This window comes from Gadus macrocephalus, chromosome 3 (genome assembly GCF_031168955.1).
Source record: "Gadus macrocephalus chromosome 3, ASM3116895v1".
NCBI lineage: Eukaryota > Metazoa > Chordata > Actinopteri > Gadiformes > Gadidae > Gadus > Gadus macrocephalus.
Window position 1 is genome coordinate 16,973,088 of NC_082384.1, and position 18,272 is coordinate 16,991,359.

At 46.3% G+C, this 18,272-nt stretch overlaps 2 protein-coding genes and 1 long non-coding RNA gene across 3 annotated transcripts; 1 reads left to right on the forward strand and 2 right to left on the reverse strand.

The window, feature by feature from the left end:
* Positions 1-92: 92 nt before the first annotated feature.
* On the reverse strand, positions 93-11,691 carry gatb (glutamyl-tRNA(Gln) amidotransferase, subunit B). The gene is made up of 13 exons (XM_060047649.1): positions 11,474-11,691; positions 11,144-11,297; positions 10,923-11,036; positions 7,892-8,090; positions 7,482-7,604; positions 7,132-7,245; positions 5,926-6,010; positions 5,505-5,549; positions 4,775-4,970; positions 4,103-4,236; positions 1,864-1,942; positions 1,127-1,261; positions 93-588 (listed from the first exon to the last, which is right to left on the reverse strand). Exons 1-13 carry the CDS (start codon positions 11,632-11,634, stop codon positions 463-465), a joined length of 1,665 nt encoding a protein of 554 aa, XP_059903632.1. The 5' UTR covers positions 11,635-11,691; the 3' UTR covers positions 93-462.
* A 136-nt stretch (positions 11,692-11,827) lies between these two features.
* Positions 11,828-12,770, forward strand: dctpp1 (dCTP pyrophosphatase 1). Its single transcript, XM_060047650.1, has one exon. It carries the CDS (start codon positions 11,828-11,830, stop codon positions 12,398-12,400), a length of 573 nt encoding a protein of 190 aa, XP_059903633.1. The 3' UTR covers positions 12,401-12,770.
* Positions 12,771-16,101: 3,331 nt separating this feature from the next.
* On the reverse strand, positions 16,102-17,198 carry LOC132454349 (uncharacterized). Its single transcript, XR_009524919.1, has 2 exons — positions 17,090-17,198; positions 16,102-16,412 (listed from the first exon to the last, which is right to left on the reverse strand). It is a non-coding gene; the product is annotated as an uncharacterized LOC132454349 (long non-coding RNA).
* Between the last annotated feature and the right edge of the window lie 1,074 nt (positions 17,199-18,272).

Below are 18,272 nucleotides of genomic sequence, written 5' to 3' on the forward strand. Positions count from 1 at the left end.
TTTTCATTCACATTCACCATGAGGTAAAAGGAAGTTTGAATGTGGCATAAATGTTTCTGATAATAGTTAACAAAAAAAAAACACAGCAGGTATAAGATATCAGAAAATGTGTTTATTGCTCAGACCACAAGCAGTATATACACAAAAATTACATAGCCTCTCTATTTACAGCAATCCCATAACGCGGTTCACTTTTGAATACTCCGTACCCGTAACCCCTTGTGAGAGTTAATACCAGGATGGAATAGAAAATAGGTACTTCTGCCTTATATAACCATGATTGTATACTTGATCTGTGACAGGGTACGAGACAGACAGACAGACAGACAGACAGACAGACAGAGAGACAGAGAGAGAAGAGACAGAGAGAGAGACAGAGAGACAGAGCCAACGACACAGAGTGTAGTTTATCCCCCCATGGTGACGGTGAGCTGATGGACTGGTGGGGAACACTGGTGGTGTTCAGGAAGTCTTCTCCTCCAGAAGGCTCCTCACTAGTACGGGGTCAGCCCTGCCTTTGGTCTCCTTCTGCACCAGACCCATCAGCCTGTTCAGGACCTTCTTGTTACCCTCCCGCAATGCCCGCACCTACACCGGAGAGGGAGAGAGGGAGAGAGACATTAGTATGCCAGAGTGAGAGAGAAACATTTGAACGGCCATAAGGCAAACACCCCCACACCTACCCTGACACCGAGAAACTGAGATGGAGCTTTTCTCTCTCTCTCTCTGGCCATTAGTGCTCTGAGCAGTGACCCCAAACCGCCAGGCCAGCTGGCTCTATGACTCAAACAATCGCCCACCTCCAGGCCAGAGGCAGCACACTGTATTTAAAGTTACACCAAGTTAAAGTTACCCTATTTTGCATGCATTGTTTTGTTTATACATCATATATTTTTCTTGCAGATGAAGCTACTTTACATATTTTCTCCAATACGTTATACTATATGTGCGTTATAAATGTTTTATACGAGTTTGGCACGTAAGCATTCCACTGCACAAACAATAACGAGCATGTGGTGAACAGCGTCCTTGATTCTGGGCGTGTCGTGTCGTTCAGTCTGGTCTCCTCATGGTGTGAATACTAATCCTCCCTCCACCCCCCCTGGACGCTCTGAGGGGGTCTCACCAGGTCGGGGTGGGAGTCCAGCACCCTCTGGCAGACCCTCTGCAGGTCGCTGGAGTCACACACCAGCCCCAGGTCCTGCTCCCGCACGACCTCCGGAGCCCTCCTCCCTGGGTCCCTCCACATCTCCCCCAGGACCTACACATAGGGCAGGGTAGGGCGGGGGTCTCAATCAACACTGAAGGGTACGGGGTGGGATGCTCCTCGATGTCTGTACTCCTGTAGAGCAAGAGGCTTAACCGCCCTACCTGCTCCTGAAGGATGTCACTGAAAGGCACGGCGTTGCTATGGAGAGAAGCCTCATTTAAATGACTGAATAAACTATATACATAGAACTGAAGCCCAGGCATGCCCGAACTCTGTGAGGCTTCCTGAATAAATAAAGGTTAAATCACATGAATAACAATAATCTCCCAGAGAGAGACGTAGACAGAGAGACAGAGACAGAGTCACAGACAGAGACAGAGAGAGAGACAGAGACAGAGACAGAGAGAGACAGAGAAAGAGTCACAGACAGAGACAGAGACAGAGACAGAGAGAGAGAGAGAGAGAGAGAGAGAGAGAGAGAGAGAGAGAGAGAGAGAGAGAGAGAGAGAGAGAGAGACAGAGAGAGAGAGAGAGACAGAGAGAGAGACAGAGACAGAGAGAGAGACAGAGTCACAGACATAGAGGGAGACAGAGAGAAAGACAGAGACGGAGAGAGAGACAGAGTCACCGACAGACGGAGACAGGCTAGCGACCTGCTTGGCGACGGTGGAGGAGATGTGTCCTGCTTCCTGGAGCTCCAGCAGCTCAGCCAGTGCCGACGGAGAGACCGGACTAAGATAAACGAAGAAAAGATGGAAAACAAAACGGTGAGTAAACAAAGGGATTTTTCGTGGATGAGGGAGATGGGAGAGACTTAGAATAGGAATAGGTGCAGAAGAGTGTAGAAAAAGGTGTTAGGGATTTTGGAGATTACTATGCACACATACTACACCAAGCTCATTGGACCCGTCAATACATTTACCTGACTGGTCTGCACCTGTGTGTGTGTGTGTGTGTGTGTGTGTGTGTGTGTGTGTGTGTGTGTGTGTGTGTGTGTGTGTGTGTGTGTGTGTGTGTGTGTGTGTGTGTGTGTGTCTAACATAGGAAAACAAGAAAAAATAAATCTGTTTATTCCTCCCCCATAGAGCTTGTAATGACTCAATGACTCAGAAGAAGCAACAACAATGAACATTATTCACGACACGCTTTCCCAGAGGCAGCGGCGGCCTGGGACCGACCGCCGAGACACACCCGTGCCCCCCCCCCCGCTCTGCACGCCATTATGCGAGGCGGGGCTCAATAACTCACCAGTCTGTCACCACACAGCCCTGATGATTACTCCGTATCCAATTCAATACCGCAGCCATCCGCCCAAGTACAGCCTGAGTGAACACCGCCCCTCCCGCAAGACATCCTCCCCCCCCCCCCCCCTTCAGAAACAGAAAGTTGCCTTTCATTTACCATGGGGATGGCCGGGAACACTCCAGTGGCTTTGGAAGTACTTCTGCTCTTTCATCCGTCTGTAAATAGGCCGAGTCTCACAGCTTCCAGCCAGCACTCCTCCGAACTCCACTCAAGTCGGGTTCTCTCCGGCAAGTACCTCCAGAGTCTAGCGAGTGACGTTTCCCCGTAAAGACATTTCAGGTGATTTAAAAAACCGGGACTCGGCGTTGGAAGTCAGCCCCATGATCCCGGGCCCCCTTATTTCCCGCCGGAAACTTCCCCTGGCATCGCCACTTCAGAAGTGCCGCGGCGCCGCCCGTCTACAGTTACTTCCTCTGTCTCACTTCCTCTCCATCTGTCATGCTAATAGTCACGGTTGTGGGTGAGGGTGGGGTGGGGTGGGGTGGGTTGGGGGGGGGGGGGGGGGGGGGGAGTCCAGGTAGGGCCGGGTGTCGTGGTGGTCCATCACAACGGCCCTGACAGATAACCAGCCACTAGGAGGGGGGGGGGAGGTGAGGCGTTGGCGGTGGTTCTGACACCATAAACATTAGCACTGCTGTCTGGGGAGGATCTGAAGCGCAGACGAGATAGCTGCTGGCTAGACAGTGGAAAGGGTGGGGGGGGGGGAGGAAGACGAGGCTTCTTAGACTTTATAGTCTAAGGAGCGTCGTCTCGTACCGCAGGGTTATGTAATAATGACACTCCGAGCCCGGACCCCCGACATGGAAATATTTAGACTATCTGTAATTTCCTTTTATTCGAGGAAACATGTTTCACACTGGCAGGTTCTCGTAAGAAGATCCCACGAGCTCTTCGGAGCCAGACAAGGATCACCGCAGGGGGTCTCGGAGATGCTGCGTAGTATAGCTTATTGTTTCATGAGACAAGGCAGCCCTGTAATGAGGTTCATTCATGGACTGTGAGCTATGACTATGAACCGACTGCGAGACGGTTCATGGAAACTCATAGACATCACAGTAGGGTCATGCCGGCCTGCGAACCTGGCGTACTTCGGCGAACCTATCAACCCACCGATTGTTCCTCTAAATGTGTTGTTTGTGACACAAAGCATGTACGCGCTCAGCGTAAATAAATAAATAAAACTTAAATCGAGTCTCGAGTGACTCAGTTCAGTTAGATTAATGGTTAGCGGTGCGAGCCCACTCATCATTGTTGAAGTGTTATGTTTGTCGCTCTGTGTTGTTAAAGGTTCCTGGGATTGACCTTTGTAAGCTCACACAAATTTTTGAAAAGTGGATAAATGTCTGCTTTGGATGCATCATGTTATATGTAACTGCTGAGCCCCTGACAGAGGCCTGGTATTTTATAATCTTCAAACATGGACAAAGGACCGATCAGGATTCTAGCCCACGAATATTAAATTAGTGGTTGCCACGGAGACAAATTACAGACTTTAATAACCAATTTCAGAAGTTTCAATTATTCCTCTTGGATTTGCCCTCATGAATTAAAGTTGTCACATTCCACATATGTATGCGCATGTCTCACCATTTGCTCACACTTAGGTTGTGGTGTTTGAGATGACCCAGCAGCTCATTTGTCACCCAGCCAATCAATTTCCTCGGCTCCTTCCTGGTCTCCTTGACAACCGCCTCAAAGTATTCCATCAGCCCATCCTCATTCTGCAACAGAGCAAATATCATCACTGGTTCCAATTTAAAACATGCCCTGACTAGCATCTAGAGAATGAAGCACCAGAAACCCATATCTTCACTCTCTTGTATGCGCTCAAGAATTTAAAGTTGGGGATAGGCCTGTATGAGCAACATTTGCGACCTCACAGGTTAATTGTCCAACATGAAAATATATGGGCCAATGGAGGAGGTGGCGTGCTTACTTTAAACACATAATTAACTAATTATACCTGGGATTAATCAAGTACATCTAACCATATGTTAATCACTAAGGAGAGTTATCAATTATGTAAAAAATGTAGGGGAGTGATAAAGTCCAGATTTACCTTTTTGGTGAAAAAATTATTACATGATCAATTAACGATTTTCACAAAATTATTTCTGATAACATGGTTTATTTTAATTGATTTTTTGGCACCTAGAATATATATATATATTTTTTTTAATCAATGTAAAATCTAAAACCTAAAAGGCCACCACAATAAGCAATGGTGAGGTCCTGCGTCGGGGGGGGCCGGGGGCTCACCACCAGGGTGAAGCTGTGCTCAGGCAGGAGGCCGTAGGAGCGCACCAGCCGGGCCCTCTTGACGCTGGGCAGCTCGGGGAGACCTTCCCTCAGGCCCTCCAGCACCACCACCCCCTCGGCCCCCAGCAGGCCGGCTGGCACGGAGCCCCGGTCCTCGTACACCACCAGGGGGGGCAGGTTGGGCTCCGGCATGAACCTAGGTTGGGGGAGGAGGGTGGGCGAGGTTGGGGGAGGAGGGTGGGCGAGGTTGGGGGAGGAGGGTGGGCGGGGTGGGGTGGGGTGGGGGGGGGGGGGTGGTTAGTGGTGGCACTGTGGGCGGATAGGCTTCTTTCTATCAGCAGCGGCTGAGATAAGCTCAGCAAGTGGTGTGGGTTGGCGGCAGTGGGGGGCGGGGATGTTGTTGTTGACGCCGATACGCCTCTCCTGACACAGACTCCTTGTCACACATCACAGCCTCCCCTCTAATCGCTTGGTTCAGCGGGGGCCACCCCCCCTTTATTGCACGGACGGGGGTGCAGGCTACTCTCTGACAGGCACCCTTGGGCAGCGTGTGCTTATCTAGCCCATCTAAAGAGCTGCCAGTCTGCCCCTCTGCTGCGATGCTCGCTTGTTTCGGGGGTGGGGTGGGGGGGTTTGAGGGGGTGGAGTCATGGAAGCGCAGGCGTGCACGCATGCACGCACACCCGCACATATTCTGCGACACCTTAAAACATCCCATAACACTACTCACCGGTAGTCCTGGAGACCCTCCTTGTCCCTCATGGGAATGGTGTGGCTTGAGGAGGAAAACCACATGAGGCTGTTAGGGAGGAGCTGCCAACGTGAAGGGACACATTGGAGCCAGGTGGTGAAATCGGAACAAACAGATCATTTTGTGTGTCTTTGAGACACAAATAACGTTTGAGAGAAACATTCTTGATAGATGGACAGCGAAGCTCTAGCGGCGATTGCAGCTGTACAACAAGCTACAAGTTTAGGAATAAAATTCATTCTATTTAATCTCGTTTATTTTGATGAGAGGGCTGTCACAGGGGCTGTCTCCCCCCAACCGTCGTCTGTCTGTCAGTCTATCCGACTACTGTGGCCGTAGTCATCCAGGGCTACTAACCGAACACAGAGCACAATATAGCCTGGAAGGCGAATCCTCTCACCCCGATTTGGAGTCATACGTTCGGGTCTCGTTCAGGACCGCCTCGCCTCTCCCAAGAGCCTCGATCTGTCGCTGGATCTCGTAGTCTGGGGGCGGTGAATGAAACTGGGAGTGAGCTACAAACACACACACACACGCACGCCGACACATCTTAATAGATTACACCCCTGACATCTGCTGTACCGCCCGTGAAGTGAAGTGCCTTTGACGACGTGTAAGTTGATAGATGATCCTTTTGGCACGCTGACTTTTTTTAAATAGCACTTCAGCTGCAGCAACTGACTGAAGTCAACAGGTCGATCAAGTGATATGTTCATTGACGACTTCTTAATGTGCCCTCGGCACAGAAGTGCCCTAATGTTGTGTTTGAGGAAGGAAGTACCAAAACTCTGCTGAAAACACAAAAAGCTAATGTTTACACTGATGTGTGATTATCGGTGAACATCTGTTGCAAAGCTAACCGGCGGGGCTCCGTAATATGCATCTTAATGCCTCCTGGCCTGGGATAAACCCCATTCCCCCTCTCAGTCTTCCTCCCCTGGATGCAGGTAGGGAACAAGAATCGCTTTTCAAAGAGTTTCCTCTGAAGGATAAAGTGCAGGAGATGAGATAGAAGTTGTTTATAGACTTTTTCCCAGGGCATCGCCTGGGAGCTGCGGGTGCATCCACTGTTTGTGTGCTGCCGTCTCCTCACTTTATCTTGACAAGCAGTTTGACTGGGAGCACATGCATAATTACCCATACACGGAGCGATTGTTTCAGGGCAAACTGATTGCAAATGTCATCTTCAAGAAAAAGCTCTTTCTTTGTTTCTTTCTTTCACTATGTGTGTGTGTGTGTGTGTGTGTGTGTGTGTGTGTGTGTGTGTGTGTGTGTGTGTGTGTGTGTGTGTGTGTGTGTGTGTGTGTGTGTGTGTGTGTGTGTGTGTGTGTGTGTGTGCGTGTGCGGTTGTTTACGCACTTCTCCTGACGGTTCAGTGAGGCAGTGAGATTGGCTTCAGTCAGAGCAGCTTTCAGCACTCGCCTCCTCTCAACAACGTTCACTCCCACCCATTTCAGACACAATGCCCTAACCACACACAGCGCTCCGAGAGAGGCGCTGTCCTTGTTATCGTCCCTGAGAAGCCCAGCAGGGGGCTCTGATCGTTATCCCCCCCCCCCCCCCCCGGGTTTTTGGCAGGTTTCTGACAAGCCCCCATACGACTCACCGATAGCCCTGGACAGGAAGCGGGCGCTGTTGATGTTCTTCACCTCCGTCCGGACGCCCAGCTCTTCCCCGGGCCGGTGGACCGACACGTTGGCGTCCACTCTCAGTTGTCCCTCTGGGGGGGGGGGGGGGGGGGCCAGGGGTTGATACGGAGTAACAAGGGTGGTGGTTAGAGGAGCGGGGAAAGAACCAGAGAAACAGGTTCTTTCCTATGGTTTAGGAGGGAGACCAAGAGCCACAAGAGCGGCCAACAGGGCTGGGCTGAGGGCATCATCAGTGTTAGTGTCAGTGAAGGAGGGAGATGGGCCGAGGAAAGAACGGGGAGTGTCCGGCTTGGATGGGTTTCCCTACCTGACATGTTTCCTTGACAGGTGCCCAGAGCCTGCAGAACCAGCTGCAGCTCCCTGACGGCCGCGGCAGCCTGCTCTCCGCAGCTCATGTCTGGCTCCATCACCAGCTCCATCAGGCCTACACCTGGAACATCACAAAACCAGAGCCACGTTGACGCCCCCTCGGCTCCTCATTTGAATAATGAGGCTTTTTAAACTGATTCCAGAACAATGGCCACCTACCCGAGCAAAATATTGCTATTTTGTTTGGGTACAGCGACTCAAATAAAAAATGTTGATAAGCTTTCAGCTGTACAAAAATGCGATGAAACAACCTTGATAAGAAACCGTTTTAAACTTCATTGGATTAGGAAAAATAAATCAATATATCCCTCATAAAGATGACCCAAATGGAGTTTGGGTTGTGCTTACCTGCTCTGTTGAGGTCGATGAGGGTCTGGCTCCGCTGGTCATCATGGAGACTCTTGCCGCTGTCCTGCTCCAGCTGGATCTGCTTGATACGGACAGTCCTGCTCTGGATCTGGTTCCTCTTCCTGCCGCCGAGGAGGCTGTAGGCCAGCTGGCCGTCCACCGCCACGGCCCGTCGCTGCTGGGTGATCTGGTAGCCCGCCTGTCGGGGGGGGCCAGGTTTTAGGAACACTCGTGCGCACCTCTGTAGCGAGGTTCACGCCAGGGCTCCAGGTGATGACACAGGGAGCGTCACACTGTTTACCAGTCAAGTATTGCACAATAGACGCACAAGAAAAGAGTTCATTGATAGAGTGACGTTGCAGCGTTGCATCGAGCACTGGTGGTCCAAATCAATGTGAACTATTCTTCTGCCTATCCTACTCGAGATCGTGAAGTGAGTGAATCTGTATTTATCTTGATGTTTTCCGGAGTTTTCCTTGATCATAGAGCATTCGATTTTCCACCATCTATGTCCTTAAAAGCATTCATTAAAATCAAGAAGTAGCCTTGTGTCAACCATGACAAATAACAAACCAGACTTACGCTTGAGGGGGGCATTCATTCTTGACAATGTGCCAATAAGCAAACAATGTTCCAAAAAAATATGCGGTGAACCGTCTAATAGGGCAAAAACCTTCACGGTAAGCGAACCGCTGTGGAATAACAATAGAACAGGCTCACGCAGCCACGCCGGCCCCGGCGGTGGCGGGGCGAGAGGGGCCATCAATTAAACAACCAGTCTCTGCCGGAGCCTTCGTTACTCGGTGGGCTGGGCCCTTGTCGTCTCACCCGGGTTTACGCAATCACAGAGGAGAGAGATACAGAGAGAGACAGAGAGAGAGAGAAACAGACAGACAAAGGGAGCGAGACACACACACACACACACACACACACACACACACACACACACACACACACACACACACACACACACACACACACACACAGAACAAGAGAGATACAGAAAGAGAAAGAGGAAGAGGAAGAGAAAGAGATAGGTCCAAAAGAGAGAATAAATATTTCATCTGCTCTGCTGCTTCGCTACCGAGAGAACTCCTGCTGCTGCTCATCCACCATCACTTTGGGCTTGTTACCGTGGAAACCGGCATCACACTAAGGCAAAGCATTATTAATACCTATTGGCATGCGGGAGGGGGGGGAGGTTACCGAAGATGGAGCGACATGGAGGTAATTAGTGGGAGAGTGCGCGCGTGCGTGCGTGCGTGCGTGCGTGCGTGCGTGTGTGTGTATCGTCTGCACTCAACAAAGAGAATAAAATGTAAACTGTGTGTCTGACTTCTGTAAACAATGACACATCCCAAAGCAAGCTTTTGCCCTTCTGTTCCTTTGAAGATGCTTGTCTTTTTCAAAGACAATTTTTACTGAAAGTCTTCAAGCATTTGCACACGTGTGTTGCATTGTGAAAGCAATCCAATCCAATTAATTGAATTAAAATAAATGTCCCTGCCTGTGCAATCAGTTCCCTTGCTGATGGCTGCATGTTAAGCAATGCAATGAACATTAGCTAAATCCAGCCTAACCTATCCTCTTCCCAACCACACACTGTTGACGTTATGGGGACTAATGATCTCTAACACACTATCCCCGTCACCGACGCCTTGACATTTGAACCCCATTATATAAAAAGGTGTCATACTTGTTTAGATAGACCCACGCACAAGGTTTCACTGTTGGACTGCCTGTGCATTCCCCGCATTACTCATGCTGTTCAGACCCATCACAAACCCATCACTCATTAGGAAACATGCAAGCAACATCAAGGCTTATTTCAAGCCTTGATATTTTAAGGAACTTGTGATTATTTATTTGTGCCGGTGATTCATTTGTGTGGCGTGATCAGAGGACCATATTAAATATGAACTGATGATACTGTTACTGATAAATATCACAGATGTGCCCAGGCTCTATTTAATGAGTGAATAAAGCTGTAATTTGTGTGACTCATCAAAAACACCTCAAGTAAACTTTTCATTTGAAACCTTTACAGTCAAATGTATGCTAGTGCTGGCTAAGTTTTTGTTTGCTGCTGGCTAATCATACCCTCACAGCTTATTCGACAACAGACAACATGATTGGTCAAAACAAATCAAGTTATTAAGCAATATATCTGAAATTTCTTCCTGACATTGCTTCAGGTTTGAATGCTGAAGACTACGAATGTATGAATGTGCAATACAATCAGTGGGACTGGCAATGGTCTTGAGGAAACCGTTTCCCATATAACCATGATAGATTACTTAATATTAGAATGCTGAAAGGACAAGAAACCAATGTTATGTCACTATGATCATATATTCCAAATCTATGACAACCTTGGCAAAATTTGATATTATTTTATATATTTAAGATTTATTTGATAATCTGTGACCCCTACCATGACATTGTGACCAGCCAGGACGACAATTAATTTTCCCATAAATTATTAGAATATCTAGAAAAGCGATAAACCTTTTTCAGTAATTGTTTGTGACTCATAACATCAACTTTACAAACATTCTTCTTTTGTACTATGAGAGTGGAATATTCTTTGTATTACTTTCCAAGGGCACGGTAAAATACAATCATACAGAGGAAATTATACTTTTTTTAGTATATTGCTGTATATAAGAAAAAGTAGCGTGTACCAAATGAAGGAAATGTTACGCCTAAATCATACTATTGCAATTAAATGGAATGGTTGCAAGAAGGTTTACTCCCATTTGAGAAATATTTAAGGCTTCGGCAAATAACAAAGTGTGCAATTATATGCATGAAAAGGGACATTTTCACTGTTTCAGAAATCACGGGTTATTGCCCAGGGATAGATGCATTAAACATGTGAAGAAAATAGGGAGGAAGACAAATCAAAACGTAGCATAATATGCATGGCCCAATTGGCTGCATTTTCCTTCCCACCCGCACTTTGGATTCATCTGTATGTAAAAGTTTTAACAAAGAAGACAGAAAATGAGAACATAAAGTTTCCACTCACCGGGAGGTCTGCATAGAAGTAGTGCTTCCTGTCAAAGAATGATTTCTTGTTGATGGTGCAGTTGAGCGCCAGGGCTGTCATTACTGCTGCTTCGACGCATCGTCTGTTAAGCACCTAGGAGTACAAATGGACATTATGTATTAATTACTTTATAATGACTACAGCAATGAAAGAGTATACATGAAAAGGGAATCCATTAATTGTGTATGTCAAATAATTACTGGCAGTGTCCCCGGCAAGGATGCGTCAAAGAATGACACCAGGGAATTTGGCGGTGCAGAGAAGCCGACTTTAGACCCAGAGAAGAGTTTCGTGTTGGACTGAATCTGCGCATGGATTTCCAGCCCAACTACACCGACCAGCTCATGAGGACGACTACGGCAAAGACAGGCAAGTACATATTCCAGCATTGAGAATGTCTGTTAAAGGCTATTCGCTATAATATTCTGAAACCAATAAAAGCTCATGCATATAGTGTATAGCCTCCATTCATAACACATAATCACTTATGATCCTGAAAAGGACCAGAAGTCAAACGCTACATTACCTACCTCTTTTTTTGTGGATCGGCTTGGCTAGAGCATCGTGAAACAGACGTGCTAATCTTCTTAGTAACACATTGTCTGTGTATATTGCAAGCCTTATGATAAAATAAAGAGCTTTGTTTATTGACATACAGCAGGGGAGTTACTAGGACAGTGCAGGCGGCCATGCTGTCTGCATTGTTGGCAGATGGTAGGGAGTTGGGAGCTGTAGTTCTTGGGCAAGGTCGTAGTAGCCCAGCTACGATTGACAGAGCGTTTTCGAAAATAAACTACAAATTCATGCATAAAAAAACGTCCAATGCACATCCTGTTTCCGGGGTTTACATCATTTCCGGGTTGTAACTGGCGGGAGTATTTCGCATGGTACTGTTGGTGCCGCGTCTACAGCTCTTGTATCGTTCGTATTTGCCATCCTTAACTATACCGAAAATGGCAACAAATGGAGATGCAGTTAACGGACATAAAGACGACTTGTCACCCTTGTCAAATGGAGTAGCGTTAACCGATCGTCTCCGAATCCGTCCCACGCTGACGAATGGAGCAGGAGGAGACGAGAAGTTCACCTTCAGTAAGGAGCCCACGTTGGAAGAAGTTCGCCGACTGCAAGCTGAGTTCACAGATGAGCGGGATTGGAACCAGTTTCATCAACCCCGAAACCTGCTGCTGGCCCTGGTTGGAGAGGTGGGAGAGGTGTCCGAGCTCTTCCAGTGGCGAGGGGAAGTCGCCGAGGGCTTGCCCGGTTGGACCGACTCTGAGCGGGAGCATCTCGGCCAGGAACTCAGTGATGTTTTGATCTATCTGGTCGAATTGGCGGAGAAATGCCACGTCGACTTGCCACAAGCTGTCCTCCGAAAGATGGCCCTGAACAGACTGAAATACCCAGCGAGCAAAGTGCAGGGGTCCTCTAAAAAATACACCGAATATACGGACTGATATGGACGTTTGTCTCGGTTCTTACTGACTGCTGGTCAATTTTATTTTCAGTTTCTGAGCTGCTATTAGTTGTTTCGCATTGCATGTTACTTTAAGTGAGGTCTTTCTAACGGATTTTTTTTATTCATCAAATTTATATATTATTATTGACTTATCTGCAGATCGTGTTGTGATCCAATCTATATTGAGGCATCTTTATCTATGATCATTTGTAAAGTGGTGTTCATCATGGCTACATCTAAAGTGATGCAGTTTGGTCATGTTTGCTGTGTTCATTGTTTTCTTTTCTTTTTGGCTAACATCGTGTATGCTGTTCTGATTTTACCTAACACTGATGGTTTTCAAAGTAAAAGTATCTTTGACTGTTCAATGCTTGTGTGCCGTCTGTGATAGTGGTGTATGGTGATTTTTACCAATTGAGAAAAAAAGGTTAAAGTTGTTAATGTTAACTGTAGGTCGTGCTTTACACGTCCTAGTCATCAGATGTCTTAATCTAACAAACTAGGATTATCAACATTGTAACAAATAACAACCCAGCAACAGCTTGTTATTTAGTTATTTTAGAGCCAATCACCAAGATGGCTTCCCTCCCTGGCACGCTATTGGCTGGTTTAACACAGGGACGACAGGGAAGCGACGGTAAGCAGCCAATTGTGTACAGAGTCAGTTCAGGGTGATAGAGATAACATTCTCTCTCTATCTATGGCTCTGAGAGTCAGGTGAACTAGGCCCGTTTATCAAGCCAGTCTTGTGCTGAAGAAAATGACAGCAGCCTCCTCAGACCAACAAGCAATCTATGATTGATCTTGGTCTGGCAATAGCCAGTCTACCTCTATGCATGATCCACCCAAAATCTCTTTTGCATGGATTTTGCAACTAAAATGGAAATATTGTATGTGTCAGCGGCTGCTGGTGCTTTGGTGCTCCATTTTATCAGCAAGGGATTTGGACAACAAGAACTATTTATAATTCTCAGGCTGTGCTATAAAACCAACAATTACCACTCTTAAAGGTGACAGATTATACAGCCGGTAGTGAGTGTGAATAGCCGTTACAAGCACTTTTGAAAATCTGTCTCTTCAGACAACACTAGTAGGTGTGTCCACCTAGATGTGTGCTGGATAGATCCAATAGCATCCCGCTGCACACCACAGTGCCCGGAGCCGTGTGGCAGGTCGTGCAAGATACATAATATATAGATATAGATAGATCTCCAACGTATACTACCATTACATCAAACAGCTTCACACAGCTCAATGTATTGCTTATCAATAGTATCTATCTATACAGCCATTAGTACATTGATAGACACACAAAGAAAAACACTGTCCTGCCACACCACAGTGCTGTTGCCACAACACAGGTCCCGGCTCCGAGGCTGCAGCTGGATGCTACTCGATAGATCAGTCTACCAGCTCACTCTCTGGACTGTAGCAAACGTTGCTCATTTATCCGTCATACATATGGTGGACACGCCCACTTGTGATGTCTGAAGAGGCGGTTTTTCAAAACTGCTTGTGACGGCTAATCACACTCACACCTGGTAGTGTATGTCACCTTTCAAGGTCTTGTTTGTATTCACGCAATAGATCTCATGAATTTACAGTCCATTGCCACTTTCTCCCAAAAGCAAAGTGTTTATTGTTAAACTATCACAGCAGGCCAGCTTCCAACAGAGAATTTGTGTGTGAAGGGAAGGCTGTTTGGTACAGAAACCACACGATGCACGTCTCCAAATTGAAAGTTAAACCTCCAAGCACTGTGGGCAGGCATGGATTAAAAAAAAAAAGTCCTCCATAATCACAGAAGCGTTATTCCAATCCCATCCTTCATTCCTATTGCTTTTTATCATTTCTGCAGTTAATGGTCTCTAGTCAACTCTGAAGCAGAAATACAACCCAATTAAAGGAGCTTCTTTGTACTAAAAAGATTAACATTTCACTAATCTGACCCATGTCCCTTAGCATTGCAGCCTTTCTCTTTGAGGCCCAACTAACTTTAATCAACAGTTCCCAGCGAAAATAATATACTCTATTCTGCTTGCCATGACGGCAAACCAGAGACAGGATTATTAATACTCATGGCAATATGTTGTATTGTTTGAATTTGTATTCCAACAATGTATTCTTGTATTCTTTGCGTATTACTATGTATAGATATGTAGAAACGTGGTGACATCCAGAGGTCAGATGACGCACCAAAAATAATCAGCCATTGCAGAATCAGCCATTTCCGATTAAAGTGTAGGTGTTTTAGGCATCGGGTATTGAAAATGTTTCTATTTCTTATGCACGCACGTCTTGGTTTCCTCAGCCAGACATCAGTGGGAGCAGCAGACTTTACACAAAGCAACAAATCACAGTGTGTTCATATATATGTGTGCACATGGTATGTGTGTACTGTTGTCATTCAGGGTTTTCAGAATTCTGTACACTGACTAATGGAATAATTTCCTTCCATTCATGTGTGCCACCCCCACACATCTTTTCATTTCCATTGGTATAATGCAAGGTAATTGACAAGTTGTCTTCACTGGTAACCCTGGATCCAAACAGGTAGGCACTGTAAGTCATTCAGTGTGTGTGATGCAGACTTCTCATTCGTCATTGCTGGCCTTCACAGGTTTCTCCTTGCTTGCGGGCTTCTGTTAATGACAAAGCCTCTATTTATTTATTTATTTGGCTTGTTTGTGTTTGTTTCTTTCAGAAATCCCACATTCACATTGGGAAAACATTGCAATGTGTAGTTCAAACTGATCATTCATGTGCCTCGCATTATAACTTGTGGGAATACAGTTCAGTTGAAAGTTAATAAAACAGTTTGCAGATTGAAATATCAGCATCCAAAAGCCAAAGGCACCAACAAATGCGTTGATCTAATATAAATATGAATAAAATCTACCTGATAGAAGCCTAAATCTGCTACACAGAAAATGTTAAATAAGTCCACAACCTATTTAAAACTACAGCGAAACATCTGAAAACCATCTGACACATTTGGGTCGATAGCTAGGAGTGATGTACCAAAGTTGTATCCACGTGTAGCAGAGATAAAGGTCCTACACGGTGGCTCCGAGCAAGCTGGCAGCCCCAGAGCTAATATAGGACAGACCGGGAGAGCAACAAGCGTCGGTTTGGAAGTGTTTCGACTTAGTCAAAAGAGACTCATAAACATAAAAGAGAATCTCATTTGCCTCATTGGCGCGCGATGCCGCTAGGAGTATACATAGCCTACAATTCTTCAACTCAAGAAAGACAAACAACAACTTCAGTTTGAATTGTATGCAAAACTTTTGAGTGCACAGAATATATGACTGCAAAAACGATGCACTTCAGGCGAAAACATGTTGCCACAGTGGTGCTTTTGTGAGCAATTGGAGCCGGCTCAGACCATTGCTTTCTGTATTCCAGAGCAATAGTAGCCTATCAATTGAGTCCTGAATCCTAGCAAGGCTCCATCCCAGAGTGCCTCAGTCCACTGCTCCTCCAGGGCCCGTGGTAGAGAGGTGATGGACAATATGCGGTTGTGTCCTAAATCATTCGTCGGGACTGGTCAAACAAGCTTTGCATTGTGGGGCTGAAATTGGATTTTAGCTGGCCAGCAATGGCAAGGTCTGAGCCAGCCTCCTTGCTCTGTCCAGTTCAATTTGGTTCTCTACCTTCTGAATGAGTCATCATGCATTGTGGAAACGATGGTGTGTGTGTGTGTGTGTGTGTGTGTGTGTGTGTGTGTGTGTGTGTGTGTGTGTGTGTGTGTGTGTGTGTGTGTGTGTGTGTGTGTGTGTGTGTGTGTGTGTGTGTGTGTGTGTTGTTTCTATGGAATATATCAATATATCTGTTGTCATTTAAATAGAAAGCAGAAGGCTTTGAAGTCCACCTCTTCTTAGTCGGTCTATATATATATTCTCTTTGAATTTCCTTACCTCTGCCTAGAGCACGACTGAAGAGCAGACAAAGTCATTCTTCACATTTCATTCCGTGGTTGTGATTGGTGTGAGTTGCATTCTTCCAGCCTGGAAGAATTCATGCATGAATCAGCTATCAAGCACAGAACATTACAGGCCTGTGCTATACATGGCTTAAAATACATTATGTAGGTATGACTATGTAGGTATGTTCTCTTTCCAAGAACGAAAGACAAGATTATCAGTATAAAAAAGGTGGTAGTTGCTATGTAGGTCTGTTGCTACGGAGACGCTCGTTCTGTGGCGTACTGAGTGAACGGACGGCTGCGTGTTCTCGCCACAGGGGGGAGCCCTGTTGCTCCGTATCCTCTGTTTTCTTATGGCTCCTGGTAGGACCGCATAAAAAAAAAGATAATTGACACTATGGCCTCATTATGAAGCGAGGGGAAAAAGCGAAGGTGTCTTGTTTTCATGGCGTACAACAGGTTCATGAGAAGGTCACGTTATAAAAGTTTGCCCATTGAAACACACTCAGTCAGTCTGGTGACTCATTATTTTGTATATTCTTTCACTTTATTCCTCAACCGTTTGCGTACAGGTCTAAAAGTAATCAAGAGGCGATAAAATAAATTAATTTTAAGCAGCTCAGAAAGTAAAACTGATTGGTTGAATTGTATTCAGTGAGCTTTTTATTGGACCTTGAACATCACCTCTATTTGTAACGTAACAAGAGCAGTAGGTGCAGTGTGTTTTTACTGTAGGAGTTATGAGGGCCGATTACTCACTGTGTGGATGTGCAGGAGAAGGGTGATATTTCATCTGGCCAGTCCTCTGAAGGCAGTACACCCTCTACATTTTTCTCGCTTTGTTTTTTGCTGATAATGCAGAACCGTTACCACAGACACCAGAAAGTGCTAAAACATAAACGATATCCACATGTAAAAACCAACATGATAATTCTAATGGTGGAAGAAGAAATAATGTTACTTAACATGTTTTTCGAAAATGTAAACCAAAACACCATGTTACAATTCTACTTTAAGGGATGAAACCCAGCAACCACATTTATAAACACACAAACAAACTCATGCCAATGTGTCTAACCTAGCCAATGCAATGTTATTCAAAAGTAAACTGAGCCAAATTTCATTCCACAAAAGGACAGTATGTATGGGGACTCACGCCGCCATAAACCATGATTTGTTTACGTCCGCCTCGGACAAAGCTGATCCAATTGGTACACAAAAGAAGGATCGTTGAGTTGTGCCCTGTCTAAATCACTGCCTCAGTCATGTCAGACCAAAGAAATGCTCAGCAAGAGCCCACCACCAGGCGACAGGAGAAGAGTGCAGGAGCGGGCAGTGGTGCTGGACCCCCCGCAGAACAGGGAAACAACAGGCAGCCAAGAGAGACCAAAAGAGACCAACAGAGTTTGACAAGATGACCAGTAGCTTGAGAAAGCAAGCCGGCGGGCTGCATATGGAGAGGCCATGCCCCCCTGAACACCTGCAGCATGGCGGGGGGGAGACAGGCCAGGGGAGTCATGGAAACATGTGTCCGTGCGTGCGGCGAACCATGGAACCCAAAAGTCCCTGGGGTAATCCCCACAATCACATCCCTGAATGCAGTAGGTTCTCAAACCCTTTATCGATGGGCTGTTGGCTCCCACATTAGCACACTCTGTGTGTGTGTGTGTGTGTGTGTGTGTGTGTGTGTGTGTGTGTGTGTGTGTGTGTGTGTGTGAGTGTGAGTGTGAGTGTGAGTGTGAGTGTGTGTGTGTGTGTGTGTGTGTGTGTGTGTGTGTAAAATGAAATGTAATGAAACATCTGACCCCTTGAAACTGTACTTTTGGTTTCTCGTAAACCCATGACGGTTTGGCACTTTGTGTGTGTGACAAAAAAAAGAAGTAAATCAAAAAAAGACACTGCAAGTTTCACGCTAGGGGAGGCCTTTCGCCCATGGCCGAGC

Coding starts and splice junctions, on each gene's coding strand:
- dctpp1 (XM_060047650.1), top strand. CDS start 11,828: ATGGTACTGTTGGTGCCGCGTCTACAGCTCTTGTATCGTTCGTATTTG.
- gatb (XM_060047649.1), bottom strand. CDS start 11,634: ATGGCCGCCTGCACTGTCCTAGTAACTCCCCTGCTGTATGTCAATAAA. Junction 8,091..10,922: donor ACTTCTATGCAGACCTCCCG/GTGAGTGGAAAC, acceptor CCCCCCCGACAG/GCGGGCTACCAGATCACCCA. Junction 589..1,126: donor TGGACTCCCACCCCGACCTG/GTGAGACCCCCT, acceptor TCTCCGGTGTAG/GTGCGGGCATTGCGGGAGGG.